This window comes from Echinops telfairi, unplaced genomic scaffold (genome assembly GCF_000313985.2).
Source record: "Echinops telfairi isolate 266 unplaced genomic scaffold, ASM31398v2 ScPeMD7_7;HRSCAF=31, whole genome shotgun sequence".
NCBI classification, from domain to species: Eukaryota; Metazoa; Chordata; class Mammalia; order Afrosoricida; family Tenrecidae; genus Echinops; species Echinops telfairi.
In genome coordinates, this window is record NW_022103904.1 from 19,265,484 (window position 1) to 19,282,195 (window position 16,712).

The window sequence follows — 16,712 nt, forward strand, 5'->3', positions numbered from 1 at the left end:
TCTTCACACATAATCCTATGTAGAGATCGAGTTCCCTTTATGTAAATGTTAGTAATTTGTGCCTTTCAAGTAATTAGTCCATTTTATCTAAGCTACCAAATTTATGGACATAGAGATTTCATCATATTCTATACTTGCCCTTTTATGTCCATGAAATTACTGGTGATGACCCCTCTTTCATTTCTGACATTGGTAAATTATACCTTTTCCCTTTACTCTTGGGCATTCCGGATAGTTTCACTGGCTTGTCAACCTTATTATCTTTTCAAAGAACCATGTTTTGTTTCATTACATTTCTCTATTTCCTGTTTTTCAGTTTTACTGATTTATGTTTTATTGTTTCCTTCATTTTCCTTTAAGCTTAAATTGCTCTTTTTGTCTAGTTTCGTGAAGTGGATATTTATAGAGTTTTTCTCAGATGGTTCTTTGCTATTGCATGTGTTTAATACTGTAGGTTTCTCCCTAAGCACAGCCTTAACGAAATCCCACAAATATTCATAAGCTGTATTTTCATTTCCATTTGGCTGAAAACACTTTTTAAAATTTCTCTTGAAATTTCTTCTTTTACCCCTTTGTTATTTAAAACTGTGCTGTTGAATCTGCAAATATTTGGGGATTTTCAAGCTAGCTTCCTGTTCCTGGTCTCTGGTTCCATGCAACAGTGGCCTGCGAACACAGTCACAGAGCACAAGAGCAGATTTGTCTACTTCTCTTTTCAATTTAATCAGTGTTTTGTTTCATGCATTTTGATGTTTTCTTTTACGATGGTCATGTTTTATTGAAAAATTGACCCCTTTATCATTATGCAATGTCTATCTTTAGATCAATCCTGTTGTAAAGTCTACTTTATCAGAAACTAATAAAGCTTTCTTTCTATCAGTGTTAGTGTTAGATAGATGCCTTCATTTCTTTACTTTTACTCTCTTTATATTTAAAGTAGGTTTCATATGTGTAGCATATAGTTGTTTTTTAAGCACTCTGATTATCTTTGTCTTTTAATTCATACATTTAAACCATCCTCATTTAAAGTGATTACTAGTATATTTGGATTAATAGTTATCATATTTATGACTGTTTTCTATGTATTAAATGTATTGTTTGTTTCTTTTGTCCTCTATTTTTTGTTTCCTCTTGTTCTTTTTAAGCTTTTTCCATAATTCTATTTTTCTTCCGCTTTGGGGATATCAGTTATAGGCAATCCCCTGGTTACACAGAGATTTGTTCTCATCTCTTTAAGAATTGGTAGATAATCTAGAATGGGTGTGCAGAGTTCTTTCTTAGATTTATGCCTGTCTGACATGAGGGCAAGAAAAGGCTCAGTGCTTTTCCAACTATTTAAAAGCTATTTATACAGCAAAGAAAGGTTGATTTGATGAAGATTTTGTTCTGAGTAGGATATGGGTGGGGTTAATCATTTCAAAGTGAGGGGAAGCCCTCACTAAGATGAACTGACACAGTGGCTCTAACAATGGTTCAAACACCGCGACAACAGTGTGAAGATGGCCCAGGGCCAGGCAGTCTTTCGTTCTGTTGCACATAGAGTCCCTGCGGACCAGAATCGCCTGGACAGCACATAACAACAACAAAAAATGGACGGGTAGACGTTTGTTCTGAAGTCAGACCTTTGAAAACTGAAGACCGCCTATATACTTCCTTTTTTAAAAAAATTGGTGGCTAGAGTTTTCAATCTACATGTTTAATCCAAACCCATCTTTAACTAACACTCGACCATGGCAGTAGTGTCTGATTGGTACTGTAACTCATTCAAGGAAAGTAATTAATGTTGAATTTGTCCAGCTTTCTCTGGTGTTAAAAATGGGAGTGAAAACTTGTAGGAAGCTGCTACTGGCGATCAGTATTATATTATAATTTTTTCCCAGTAAACTTATAGTCTTTTCCCAGTAAACTCTAGGAGTCCCTGGGTAGCACAAATGATTAAGCCTTTGACTACTAGGCCCAAGCTCGGCAGCTCAAACCCCGCTCCCAGAGGCGTCTCAGATGTCTTGGTACCCTGCTTCTAAAAAGCCACATGCATACCCTGTGAAGCAGCTTCACATTATGCACACGGGGCACCAGGAGCCAGAACGGACTCAGGAGCCACTCACAACAGCACAGTCTTTAAAAGCAAGAAAGGGAACAATTCTTTTTTTTTTTAATCATTTTATTGGGGGCTTGTACAGCTCATCACAATACATACATACATACATACATCGTGTCAAGCACATTTGTACATATGTTGCCATCATAATTTCCAAAACATTTCCTTTCTACTTGAGCCCTTGGTATCAGCTCATTGTCTCCCTCCCCCATCTCCCTCCCTCATGAACCCAGGATAAGTTATCTTTTTTTTTCATGTCTTACACTGATTGCTGTCTCCCTTCACCCATGTTTCTGTTGTACATACCCCTGGAAGGGGGTTATATGTAGATGATTGTGATTGGTTCTCCCTTTCTCCCTCCACTTTCCTCTTCCCCTCCTGGTATCACTACTCTCATTATTGATGCTGAGGGGTTTATCTGTCCTGGATTACCTGTGTTTCCAGCTCTTATTTGTACCAGTGTACATGCTCTGGTTTAGATGGATTTGTAAGGTAGAATTGGGGTCATGATGGCGGGGGGCGAGCATTAAAGAACTAGAGCAGTGGTTCTCAACCTTCCTACTGCTGCAGCCCTTCAATACAGTTCCTCATGTTGTAGTGACCCCCAACCATAAAATTATTTTCGTTGCTACTTCATAACTGTAATTTTGCTACTGTTATGTATCATAATGTAATGTAAATATCTGATATGCAGGATGTGTTTTCACTGTTACAAATTAAACATAATTAAAGCATAGTGATTAATCACAAAACAATATGTAATTATATATTGTGAAATATTTATTTCTAATTACAAATAAATGAAATTTTATCTTGAAGCATGGTGTAGCATGGGTAACAGTCTTCACATTGAGTACTTGTATGTGGTGGTATCTGCATGTGGGCAGACCGCTGGAGATGGATAGAGGAGCAGGGTCTCCATTCCTAAGATCATTGGAAATATGAGTTTTCCAATGATCTTAGGCAGCCCCTGTAAAAGGGTCATTCAACCCCAAAAGGGATCGAGACCTACAGGTTGAGAACTGCTCAACTAGAGGAAAGCTATGTTTCATCGGTGCTATACTGCACCCTGACTTGTTCATCTCTTCCTTGTGACTCTTCTGTAAGGGGGTGTTCAATTGCCTACAGAAGGGCTTTGGGTCGCTACTCTGCACTCCCCCTCATTCACATTGATATGATTTTTTGTTCTGGGCCTTTGATGCCTGATACCTGATCCCTTAAACACCGCGTGGTCACACAGGCTGGTGTGCTTCTTCCATGTGGGTTTTGTTGCTTCTCAACTAGATGACCGCTTATTTACCTTCAAGCCTTTAAGACCCCAGATGCTATATTGTTTGATAGCCAGGCACCATCAGCTTTCTTCACCACATTTGCTTATGCACCCATTTTGTCTTCAGAGATTATGTCGGGACGGTGAGCATCACAGAATGCTGGATTATTAGAACAAAGTGTTCTTCTTTTAAGGGAGTACTTGACTAGAGGTCCAATATCTGTCTGCTACCTTAATACTTAACATAAATATATGCACATCTATATATTTCCCTATTGTTATATATAAATACATTTACATATCTACATGCCTGTATTTAGACCTCTATAAATGTCCTTTCCCTCCTAGTTCTTTCCTCTATTTCCTTTTACTTTCCTCTTGTCCCACTATCATGCTCAGCTTTCATTTGGATTTCAGTAATTCCTCTCAGCTCCATTGCCCTTGATCAAGTCCCATCAGGCATCCTATGACCTCCTTGCCATTGGCTTTAGATCACTTGTTGTTCCCGTGTCTCTGGGTTGGTTGATACCCCCGTGCCTCTCCCATGTCCTCCTGGAGCCGTCTGTCCCATTGTTTTCTCCTCTGGATAGTTTATCCCTCCTATATTATCTAGACAGACATGCAGAAACAATAATAAGCACAAAAACAAGACAACAAAACAAAATAAAAGACCAAAACAATAACAACAAAGAAAACCAATGACAAAAGAAGAAAAACCTATAAGTAGTCCAGGTCTGTCTGTTGACCTTTAGGAGTGTTTTCCAGTTGAGTCTGATGGAGTGCCACACCCTGACCCCAAAGTCTATTTTTTGTATTCCCTGAGGACTTCATTGCTTTGCTCCCCTTGCTGCTCTGTTGCACACCCTTAGTGTTTCACCCCAGTGTGGTTGGTGAGATTTGGAACAATTCCCACAGTATGTCTCCAGTGTAGTCTCCTGTAGTGTCATGGGTCAGTGAGGGTCATCGTGTCTCATGGTGGAACTGGCCCTATGGGCCTCTCTGTATATTGGCTGCTCTGAGCAGGAATATCGTCCTCTGGGATTGGTGGGCCAGGATGTGTTCCACATTCTCTCCTTCCCTCTTCATTTGCTCCTGTGTCCTCTGATCAGACGTTGCCTTCTCCCTGAACTGTAGCTTCAGTGATGTCCTCTAAAGTGCATTCTTAGCTGGGGGGTGGGAGTGGAAGGGGGTGGTTGTTACATAATCTGTTGTCAATTTGAGATTTAAGAGTGAAGGGGCAGCGTTTAACCTGTCAATCAGGTCACAGCTTGATAACCTCATTTGGAGGTGCTAAAGAGATAAATAGCTCACTGCAGGCAGGACACACAGGCTGACTCCCTTCGAGACATTCCTGTGGATAAGACACATGGAGCTATGCTAGCGCCCTGGAGCTGAAGGAGCCACATGGAGACCCCTGTCACTGATGATATGCTTCTAACCGCCACTGAATCCACAAGAATTCCCACCCACTGGCCTGTGATCTTCCTGAATTTGGTGTCATTGCATGTGTTTCATGAGTCTGAAGAGGACTTTATAGATTGGTTTCAGACATATGGGCTAATATAGGACTTATGGACTTGATCTGGACTGAGCTGGGATATTTTCTCAATATTCAATTGCTCTTGCATAGAAAGCTCTTTCTTATACACATGTGAGTGTCTCTATGAATTGTTTCTCTAGTCTACCCAGACTAACACAGGTGGGGTCCATGTAGTTGGGATTGGGGCCAGCCTGAAAACCTCTTTATTATTTCTCTGCTTCATGCCGGTATGTTGGATGGTGCACCAGGTGTGGAAATATAAACAATACCCTCTGAAAGGTAACAGCGCTAATGAAAAATTGCTAGAACACTGTGAGCCAATAGATCTTTACAAGCCAGGAACAGAAATGGCTACTCTCAGGGCCAGCAGAGGGCAATAGGTTACTCTGAGAACTTGACCTACAAAGTTCCAGCCAATGAGTATAACACTACCTGCACTTCACTGATGCTAGGAAGTGATGATATGTGATGAATGACAGTTTAAAAAGTGATGATAAATGACAGTTGGGCTTTGAGAGTAAATTCTGATAAAATGCAATACAGCAACATAGATAAGCACAATTTTATTTCTACCACAGCTCTTCACAATAAGACTGCCACGTGTTGGAACAGAGCAACCTACTGAGAGAGGTGAAAGGATATGCCCATTATTATTATACTTTGGGGGAGCAGGCAAGGACTGGAGCCCAAGTTTGTCTGACACATTTTTCATTGCACTGCAGTATTTTCTCCAACTTGTGCTGTCCATCTGGTACAGTCTGAACAGGATTTTAGTACATTCATAGACCACAAATATATGACATAATATTAAAATATATCTATGGTTTTCATAGGATATCACTTGGAAGAGTAAGGTACACTCAAGCCAAAACATGGTATTTTCAAACCCCTCATATGCATGTGAAAGTTTGGAGTTTCCAGAATCTTCCTGGTGGGTGTTACCCTGTGACCTGATTGACAGGCTAGACTCCACCCCTACATTCTATTGATCAAGTTGGCATGAAATTATGTAACTACCACAGTTACCGTCTCCAAAACCCACATGGACAGTTCTACCCGGTCCTACAGGGTCATTATGAGTCAAACCCAACTTGATGGCAGTGAGGTACTTTATTAACATATGAGTGGCTGAGATTCATGTGTGGATAAGTGCCGTGTCTGTGAATCGCCCGCATATCAGGAGGAGTAATAACTGCAAAAGATGGAAGGGGAAAGGACACTAAAATTCTAAAGGATTTTCAACCTACAAAGTTTCACAAGTGCCCCTAAATTATTGCTCCATTTCAAAGAAACTCGAGCCAAAATTTAGTAGATGTCCCCAGTGTGATTTGTCCACGACAGTATTCAGACCCCTAGGAATGCTCTTGGCCTTGGTCCCAGGTCAAAGACTAGCACATAAATATATCTCAATGTGTTTTAGGTTGAAGTAAAATATTGACTATGATGGTATCTTTTTGATGAACCAACCAAACATGACTCAAATCTAACTGGATGAACAGATTCTCCACCACCATGAGAATTCAGGAGGAACGTGATCCAGGCTGTGCTGTGTTTTGAATCTGAACAAACGTGTTACTTTACTTTTGCTCAGAACTCCAATCCCACACATCCTGGGATGGACATTTTACTTTCCCTAGTTCCATTCCTGACTGACTGCGGGGGCCAGCCAACAGTGTTACTTGGTGTGTATGGCATGTAAGTCCCTGCCATGAGGCAGGTGCTGCCCACACCCTCAGAATATGGTCTCCTGCAGCCGCTCAGAGGCTACAGCCTCCACATGTGTGGGCCCCAGCCCACATCTCTAGAACACATCTCCTCTTATCACAAGGTTTATGATAGTTAAAACGGAAATTCTTACCATTAGTTTAAAGAGTTTAAAGACAATTAAGTGGTCTTTGCACACAGGAGTGTAGCCAGGAGCTAGAAGCTGCCCACAACTCTCTGAGAGGAAGCCCCCGATGAGAGAAGAAGCTAGGAATGAAGGAGCCAAGAATTACCTCCACCACTGCTTTCTGAGGGGCTCTCTGGGAGGTGACAGGCCTGGGCTTCACCCACATGAAGGACTGTAGGAGAAAAGCCACGTGTGTGCAAGGGTGTGTGTGTCTGCATAAAAGTGCATGCCAGTGTACATGTGTATGAGCATGTGTGTGCAAGCATCTGTGAATCTCTGCATGCCTATGTATGAGTCTATGTATCAAAGTATATGTGAGGTTGTGTCTGTTTGTATGCATTATATGTGTGTGTGGCAAGTGTGCATATTTGCATGTATGTGGACAGGTGTGGGTGGTGCCTGTCTGCATCTGCACACACACATGTAGGAAGGTTATTTTCTCATGTAAAATTTGTGAGATTCAAAGTGCCATTCTCAGGAAAGCATCGGGAAGTGCAGGGAAACTAGGCCAGAGGCAGCCAAAAGACCCCTGGGCTGGAATCCTTTGAGATGAATAAAATGTCTAGGAAAACATGTGGAGGGGCCACAGCAGTAGTCAGCAGGGTCAAGGACAATCTGGAGATGCTGAGAAAGACAAGCTTCTAGGTACAGTAATGAGAAGGATACGGGAGCAGAGAAACACAATTTGTCTTCGCTATCTAAATACCTGTCTCAGGCAGAAGGACCTAGCAAGTCAGAGCAGTCTGAGGACAGAGGCTGAGGGAGATTGTAAAAGTATTTTTGTTTCATCTTTTAAGACCAAAACTACCAGAGTTATTGAGAAGTTGAAAAGGAACCCTGATGTGAAGTGGTTTACCTCAAGGTTAGTAGTTCAAACCTACCAGCAGCTTCACAGGAGAAAGATGAGGCTGTCTACTCCAATAAGGATTTACAGTCTTGTCAACCCACAGGGGTAGTTCTACTCTGTCCTATAGGAACACTCTGAGTCAGAATCGACTTGGTAGCAGTGGGTTCATTGTTGACTGTTCATTGTTGATTCGCTTATTGGTAAATTGAAGTTAAGACACAAACAGAGAGGTAGAGGTTTAGGAGGATGTTTAGGGGACACTACACCCACCCAGGCAAAAGTCAGAACAATCACTGGGAACAGAAGTGCAGTTGGGTTTGCTGGGGAGATCTGGCAACAGGCAGGCAAGGAACCTTGAGACAGAAGCACTACATTGATCCAGGAAGATGATGCAAAGAATTTCAGAAACAAAGCAATATATTTCAATAACTGTCTGATGCATTAAAATAACACAGGTGAAATAATTCCTGAAAAGATATCTAGATATGCAAATGTGTTGGTGATATATCCAATATATTTTAAGCTTCAGCAATATCATGACCTCAAGTACTAATTGACTTTTTCACTCGCATTGTAAATTTACATCAATTGTGGAGCCATGGAGGAGAACTGGCAGCATTGTGGTTGTGGTTGGGCTGTGATCTACAAGGTCAGAAGTTTGAAACCACCAGCAGCTCCACGGGAGAAAGATGGGACTTTCTACTCCTGTTCACAGTGACACGCTCAGAAACCCACAGGGGCAGCTCTACCCTGTCCCGTCGGGTCACTAGGAGTCAGAATCAATTTGATGGCAGTGAGTTTCGGTTTGGGTTTTGTGGAGTTTGGCTTTATGGAGATTGGTTTTGGTTTGGGAGTTTGGTTGTGTGGATCAATGAAACAGAGATACAAACCAATTATTCTTCAATCCATTTCAAAAATCAGTGTTTTATTTTGTATTTTACAGATTTATTTCCCTATTTAAAAAAACACACAGAAGCATGACCTTCAGAAGATGTAAGCTGCAAGTATTTTAATATAATATGGTGAAACATTTCATGATATATAAATTAAGATATCACGATTCTGTGTAGAAAAAAATAAACTTACAGTGAATAAATAAACTAACAACTTTATATACCAAGTAATATGTGGAGTATAAAAAGTCATCCATATACATACATAGACAGGTGTGTGTGTTCTAGACTATAAATATACTATATATATATATATACTTAAATATTTCATGTGAAATTACATATTATACTGCATTTGTGTTCAGCTTTGTATATTAAAGTATTGGTGGCATTGGGGGTCTCCCCTGACCTCCAGGGTCCCTGGAACCTTCTTTCCACTCCAGGGGTACACACACCAGCAGAGTCCAGCCTCGCCCTCCAAGGATGTCTCACACTGCAAAGACAAGATCCAGTGGCAGTATTAGCAAAGGCAAGCAAAACAAACTGTATTGGGGTAAATCCCTGTCTCCAAAGAGTTGTGTCCCTGGGTAAAGCAGATACCTCTGTGCCTCATCATCATGTTTCAAACGCAAGATTGTCTTCATGTGCACGCTAAATGGCCAACCGTACGGAGCTATCTGTTTTCATGGCCCAGGTATTAAATCTGCTGAGGCCCAGGTAGGAGGGATGGACCCTCTGATACCGGATCAACAGTACTTGAAGCATGGGCTTCCACTGTTGCTGACCTATCATAAAGCCACACATGGTTTCTCTCAATAGCATCTACAGAGCATAGGAATTGTTTAATCCTAAAGGTCTCCTCAAGGGGCAACATGACCGTTGCCTTAAAGAGAACAGGGCTGACCAGGGGTGTCTCCTTCGGAGAGGACTGCGATGTAAGCTCTGCGCCAGGTGGGACCTTACAGGTAAAGTACAGTCTTAACTGTAGTAGCAAACCACTAACTTCAACAAACCCCAGCCCAAGAAAGGAGAAGGAAGCCAGCAGAGATAGACGTGGGCCTGCTTCAGGAGATACTGAATAAGAGAAATGAACCGTTGCATGGCCTGAGGCATTGTTTCATTCAATGGACACACCAAAATGGTTGTTAACACAACTGATAGATTTATCTTTGACAGGTGTGTCCAAGGGGGCAAGGACAGTCCTTTTGACAATGGTTCTGGAACACCTGGATCTCTGCATGCAAAGGAATGAAATTGGACCCTTGCCTTAAGCTATGTACAATTTTAACTCAAAATGGATCAAAGTCTAGAATAGCAGTTCTCAACCTGTGGGTCCCAACTAAAGGCTCGTGGCATTAGGAATGTTGGGAACCACTGATCTAGAGGGGTGTCTTGGTCAATTGCCATAATATAATTCATAAAGGTTATGTTCTACATCCTAGTATGCTGAATAGTGTCTGGGATCTTCATAGCTGTGAGTGGCCAATTAAGTTATAATTATTGATCTCAAAGAAGAAACTAGTCTACAAACTAATAGTCTATAAACCATTGTCTCCTCTACCCTAAGCCCAGAAGAACTATATGGTGCCTGCTTACAATTACTGTCTATTCTGATCTGGACCATAGTGTGTGGATCCTGTGAGGCCTGAAGAAAAATTAATAGAACCACAAATTCATTAAAAATCAAAACACAAACACAGATTTACTGGATCAGTTAAACCTGCAAGACTCCCCAAGATCACGTTCCTGAAATCATCATCATCACAATAACCAAAAGATGGAACCAAGTGTCTACCAACAGATGTATGGATAAACAAAATGTGACATTATTTAGCCATAAAAAGGAATGAAATGCTGATATGAGCATAGATGGATGAACCTTGGTAAATAAATCAGACACTAAAGTATAAGCGTGGTACAATTCCACATATTTGAAATATTTAGAAAAGCATAATTATCACACAACATTGTAAACATATGAATGCTACTGAATTGTACACTTGAAATTATTAAAATAGTAAATTTTGTTAACACATTCAAATAATTAAATAAAATTTGGAGAAACTGTAAGATAAATTCATCTCCTCAAAATTTAAATCTCCATGAGTTTTAGCTCATTTGCTATTTGGTCATCTAAAAATATGTTATTGAATTCTATTTTAGAACTTTTTTTCCCCTCCGCGAGGAAAGGGACAAAAAGAGAAATAAGAACTGCCCAAGTAGAAACACATTTTTTTAAAGGAGAATTTGGTCCATTCCTCTTTTTTTATAGATGAAGAATCTAAGGTCCAAAAAATTAATGACCTGCCCAAAGTCAACATCCATGTGTTTGTTAACTGATGCCCCTAATTCTCAAAACCAGACCCTGGTTCCCAAGAGGTTTGCCTCGACTAGCCATCAAATGATGCAATGTCCTTAAGTTATCTTGGTTCCTAGTGGGTGAAAACACCTACTTAAAACGACAGGTTTAAGTTCTTCATGATTCGTATCTAGGGATGAACAAGCATGACTTCAGGGATGTGGGGCAAGGAGAGCTGTCCTTAGAAGGAGGCACGTCAGACTTGCATACCTGTTTGCTGTGATAAAATCCATTCTTGTTGCAGTTTGGCAGATAAAACTTGTAGATTGCTTCTCCGTCCTTCTGTTGGGCTTTGGCCAATCTATCCAATACTTTGTAGAGTTCTCGTTGGCATGGCTTCTAAAAGAAGAATTTGATGTATAAATGATGTGAGAAAAGGAATGATTATTAAGAGATAACTATCTGACTGGTAAGTGAGGATGGTTAATATCTCTCTCTTGAGTTGTCAAGATAAAAGACAAGAATTTCATTCACCTAAACTTAGAGAGAGAGTGCCCAGGCAGTAGCCTAGCCAACTTCGTAAAGTGTCCTTGACTCCTCCAGACAGTTGCTGCATAATTTTGAACACCAGGTACCTGGCTGCAAGAAGAGCTGCCTAGCTCTCCCCATGAAGAATTCAGCAGGAAGATGTCAAAGTGTCCGAAATCTACAAATTTGTTTCACATAAACGGGGTCAAGTGGAAATTAAATTGTCTACCTGGATGATTTAAGGATTAAATTTCCTTCATTTGTCATAATTTCCATGTGAAAGATCTTAAATATCCAGAAAATGGTTTTAAACCTCCATTTTTCTGGTTGTGTTTGTGAGGGCTTTGGTTTTTTTTCTTGTTTTTCTTTTGTTGTTGTTGTTGTTGTTGTCAAATCAACTCAAACTGATGTCACCTTCAAGTGGTAAACTTGAAAACAGTCTTGCATTAAGATGTGATTGGACATAGTTGGGGGCAGATGAAGGAGAGACCCTTATACTGAACTTGAGAATAGTTTAATGGGATGTTCATCAGAGATGCCCTACAATGACACTCTCATTGCCAAGAGAGTTCAGAAACATGAAGTACCATATCTATAGTTGTACAGCATGAATGGCATTTGTTACTCCACCTAGTTCCTCCAAAGATTCCTAAAAGTAATTCTCCTGAAAACCTTGCCAAAACTAATCATAGACATGTCTATCAGACTTCGGGAAGAAAAATCTTTACAGGCAGGGTTTCAGGGGCAGGAAGGAAACCACAAGGCTTCAACATGGAGAGTGCCTACCATCAGCAGGGTCTCACCTTCCATTTCCTGGTGTCCTCAGTCTCGTGAGCTCTGAGGTTTCCGTAAGTGCTGATGGCATTCCAGAGGATGGACCTGTCCTCCCCAGAAGGGGCCATCAGATGGAAACTGTCCAGGAGCTGCTCTTGGGTCATCTCAGTACTCTCGGGTGGCACAGTCTCTGGGGCTGAGGAGGCCTTCAAGTCTGAAATGGAACAGGCAGTGCCTTAGAACTCTCCATCAGTGTACCTGCACTGTGCTGGATCTCTGACGTCACTCCTGCAGTAGCTGTGTGCATGCCTTCCCACTCACAGAGCCAGGCTGGGGTATAAGGAGGTCCACACTCATCTATATCATAGGTCCGCAAATTCTTTGACCTACTGCCCTGTTTGGGGTGGGGGGTGGGGGGGTGGCGTGGGGGGAATTACTCACCTGCTCCCTGGCAATGAAAAAGTTTTGAACAATAGCTCGTGACCCAGGATAAAGTGTAAGTATCTGCTTTTGCGGCCCCTTGATCATTCCAGTGCCCTGTCACACACCCCCACACCCCCTGCAGGGAATAGAATCACCCACTTGGAGAAGCACTGATCTAGATCAGGGGTCAGCAAACTGCGACTCTCCAGCCATCTGTGGCTCTTTGGGTGTGTACATGCGGCTCTGATGTACAATTTGGGGGCGGGGTGTAGGGGGGATTAAGGCTATTATTCAGATAATGGTGATTTCATTGGTTTGTGAAAATACATTGATGGCTCTCAAATGATTGTTAAATTTTCAGTGAGAGACAGCATTGGCTTCTCTGTCTCCAAAGTTTGCCAACCCCTGACCTAGATTGCTTCCACCTCTCTTTCTAGAAACACTTCTAATGGTTTCAGGTAAGAATTATAACAAAAGCAACACCCACTCTGTTCTGGAAAAATATGTTTTAAGAGTCTTGCAAGAGTGTCCTAAAGTGTTGCTTCTAAGGTAGGTTCTAGGGGAGGAGAGAAACATCACATGTATGGAGGTAATGGCAAAACTGACAAAGGCAGGGATCGGGCTCAATTCCTGATGTCATTGGCTGCAAGTCCTGGGAATGGTACTTATCTTGTTAGAACCTCATAGGTATAAATAGGGTGGGGTTCGTTTAGAAGTGGGGTCTAGATTGCAGTCCTCCTCACACACAGCCCTATACCATCCCCTCCCCAGAGGCCCTGCCATCTCCCATAAGAAGTGACAGACTCCTTTGTAAGCCTCAGAAAAGGGGGGCAGTCTCTGGACAACTTGCAAATAGAGCACAGCGATGTGGATTCAGTATTTGGACAGAACCATGGAGAACTGATTCTAATGGTACCTGCTGCAAGACTCATTCTCCTTGGGGACTGTCCCCTTTCTGGGGTGATAGGCATCCGTTTATTCACTGAAATGCTTCCATTTACTCTAAAGGACAGAGAATGAACAGGAAAAGTGTGACCCTTCCTTGCAATGGTCACACGCTCAAGGCAGATTCCTATCAGGGGACAGAGCCATGAGGTTCCTCTGTGAATCCACACAGGATGTGCAACCAGCCCAGATGGGGAGATAGGAAGCCGAGAGTAAGGAAGAGCTATTTCCTTTGCTTCCCACTACAAATAAATTGCTACTTAAATTCAGGAAAAGAACCTGACAAGTTCTTAGGAGTTCCCCGCAACTTACACATCAAAGTTGTTTTTCTATGCAATGAATGGAAGCAAAGTGTTCAGCGTGAACTCTCACATTATGTTCTGTAAACATCTGGGAAGCACTTACCGTATTCACGGGACATATACTACAGTGGACATTCCAAGTCTATTGAGAGTGGAGGGGGTGAGGGAGGAAGACAGCTGGAGAGATGTTCATACCAGGTGGCCATCAAGACCCCAGTTCCAGGGAGGAGGGGGAGGGCTGCCAGTGTCACCGCCCTGCTGGAGAAGCTGCATTTTGCCTCCTTCACTCTCTGGCCCTGGGATCTAAGGAACATGCGTGTTTACAGTTCACTAGGCTCCGGGTCCTCACTAGGAGATCTGGGTCCTCTCCTCCATCCTTTCACTAAGTTTGCCGGCCTGGGCCTTTTCTCTTTTTCTTGGGCCAGGGTCAATGGAACTGGGTCCTGTCCTTTGCAAGCTCTAATGGAAAGCTGATGCCAGCCAGGTGCCCATGACTCCCTGCAGTTTTAGACCAACCAGTTCCTTCCCGAGCCCGATCTCAGGCCTTAGGCCTGCCGTCTGTCCTGGTAGGGGACAAGGGGAGGAGGGGGCTCACCTGTGGCCTCTGCACTGAGGTCAGTTTTGCTGTCATCTGGTACAGGCATGCAGGCACCCTGCCCACGGGTCAGGGCATGGAGGGGACGTGGCTCCCCAGGTAGTGCTCGGCAGCTCAACCCACTGCCACATCGAGCCGTTCTCACGCCACATGCAGCTCCAAGCTGCAGGGCGCACGTCTGGCAGCAACCACAGCCAGCTGGTGCGGCGACCTCCAGGCAAGAGGCCGGCACTGGCGGACAGAGTGCCAGCTTTTCTTCAGAGCAGGGCGCACAGCGCCAGGGCTGGGGTGCACCAGCAACGGCACCAAGGAGGATGCCCAGCATGATGAGCAGCGCCCAGGCGCTTGCAGCGGAAGTCTTCGCCATCACAGACGAGGATCAGTGGAAGACGGTGGCCAGCGGTGGCAAACAGGCACGGTGCGGAGGGTGGTGGCAGTGGGTGCTGATGGTGTCGAGATGCGTTGGCTGCCAGAGGCAACAGTCTTGAGGCACAGTGACTGCAGGAGGCGACGGATGCTCACCGGGCCCTGGGCTCGCCTTATGAAGCGTGTTCGGCGCTTCCCCCGGAGCTGGTGGTTAATGATTGACGGCCTCTTGCGTTTGGAGCTGTGTACTCAAAATAAGTTTGTTTTGCTCCTGCTCAAACCGTGGGTGGAAGGAAGGTAAACGGCTAGCGTTTCAGATCCATGTTTATCCTGTTATGTGGAACCAAAGTCCAATCCTAACAACAGGCACCGCTGCCAAATGGAGTAATGACCCTTGTTTACATCTAAGATCTCTGTTGTGATCTAGACTAGTCGGCCGGCCCTCTCAGACTCATCCAGAGAAAGCGCAAGAGTTTAAGTCACCTCCATTTGCAGAAACAAAGGCTCCCAACGAGGGGAAAACCAAAACGAAACAAACAAAATCCACGGCTGTTGAGGGGACGCTGACGCAGAGCGCCCCTAGAGGACAGGGTAGAACTGGCCCCTGCGAATTTCCGAAACTGTGCCTGTTCAAGGCAGTAGAGTAGAACGTCTCCCCCTTTCTCCTGCGGTGCTAGTTGGTGGTTCGAACTGCAGCCCAATCGGAGCCGCTACGCACAAGCGCTCCTCGCAAAACTAGCTGCCCCTGAGTCCATGCCAACTCAGGGTGGCTCTCTGGGCAGAAACGCCCCAGTGAGTTTCCGAGACTGGAACTCTGTGGGAGTAGAAAGCCGCATCATTCCCCATGGAGCTGCCGGTAGTTTCAGACTGCTGACCTTGCCGTGAGCCGCCGGATGATACGCATCCAGGGCTCACTGAGGAAGGGCACCGACTGGGTTAAAACCCAAGTTCTGAAAGCTTTGGTGGGAGATGCAGGCCCTTTCTTTGTTTTCTTTCTGCCAAGCCACAGACTGACTTCTCCTTGCAAGGTTAGGGACCACGGTCCTAGGAAGTGAGGACCTTTCTACAAGGGAAGGTTGTGGATGCTATTATTAAATGCCATTGAGCGGGTCCCAACCCACAGAGAGCCTGCGCACCGCAGAGCAAAACACTGTTGGGTGCCAAGCCATCCTCACCATGGTTCCCGCGCCTGAGCCCACGGTTACAACCTCTCTGTCAACCCATCTCCTTGAGAGCCTTCCTCTTTTCACTGCTCCTCCACTTGACCAAACATGATGTCCTTCCTCGGGGACCAGTGTCTCTTGACAACGTGTCCAAAGTCTGTAAAATGAAATCTCCCCATGCATGCCTCAAAGATCACTCTGGACTACTTCTTCCAAGACAGATTGGCTTGTCCTTTTAGCAGTCCATGGTATTGTCAATAGTCTTTGGCAGCACCACCATTCAAAGGCATCGGGTCTTCTTTGGTCTTCCTAATTCAATGGTCAACTTTCATGGAAAGTTGGAAAAGGAAGAAATGAAGAAATGAAGGCAGGAGGGATACATGGATGATTAACACTGTGATCACCCAATGTCATCCCTAGGGTTGGGTGGGAATGGTGTGAGGGTAGCAGTGGGAGGGGGTTCTTCCTGACTTATCTGAGAGGGATAGAGCCAAACCAGAATCACTCAAAAAAATATTGGCCAGTGCTTCATCCAGAGCAAGGTGTAAGAGAGAATAAAAATTGTGTGGTGGTCCTGATTTTGAATTACAAAGGAAGCCATACACAAATGAGGTGACAATGCTATAAAGTTTCTAATAGGAATGGGCATCCAGGGGCACTGTGGGAATAGGGCAGTGTTTCTCAACCTTCCTAATACCATGACCCTTTGATACAGTTCCTCATATTGTGGTGACCCCCCCAACCATAAAATTATTTTCGTTGCTACTTCATAACTGTA

The 16,712-nt window shown here is 43.6% G+C and overlaps 1 protein-coding gene across 1 annotated transcript; it reads right to left on the reverse strand.

Moving 5' to 3' along the window:
- Nucleotides 1-8,550: 8,550 nt before the first annotated feature.
- IGFBP1 (insulin like growth factor binding protein 1) lies at nucleotides 8,551-14,906 on the reverse strand. Its single transcript, XM_045286364.1, has 4 exons — nucleotides 14,406-14,906; nucleotides 12,170-12,354; nucleotides 11,109-11,237; nucleotides 8,551-9,032 (listed from the first exon to the last, which is right to left on the reverse strand). The coding sequence occupies exons 1-4, from the start codon at nucleotides 14,770-14,772 to the stop codon at nucleotides 8,901-8,903; spliced, it is 813 nt and encodes a 270-aa protein (XP_045142299.1). The 5' UTR covers nucleotides 14,773-14,906; the 3' UTR covers nucleotides 8,551-8,900.
- Between the last annotated feature and the right edge of the window lie 1,806 nt (nucleotides 14,907-16,712).

What these genes read in the sequence shown, in the direction of transcription:
- IGFBP1 (XM_045286364.1), bottom strand. Translation starts at nt 14,772, where the DNA reads ATGGCGAAGACTTCCGCTGCAAGCGCCTGGGCGCTGCTCATCATGCTG. An exon ending in AGGACACCAGGAAATGGAAG is followed by an intron (nt 11,238 to 12,169) that starts GTGAGACCCTGC and finishes TTCTTCTTTTAG; the next exon opens with AAGCCATGCCAACGAGAACT. An exon ending in GATTTTATCACAGCAAACAG is followed by an intron (nt 9,033 to 11,108) that starts GTATGCAAGTCT and finishes TTGTCTTTGCAG; the next exon opens with TGTGAGACATCCTTGGAGGG.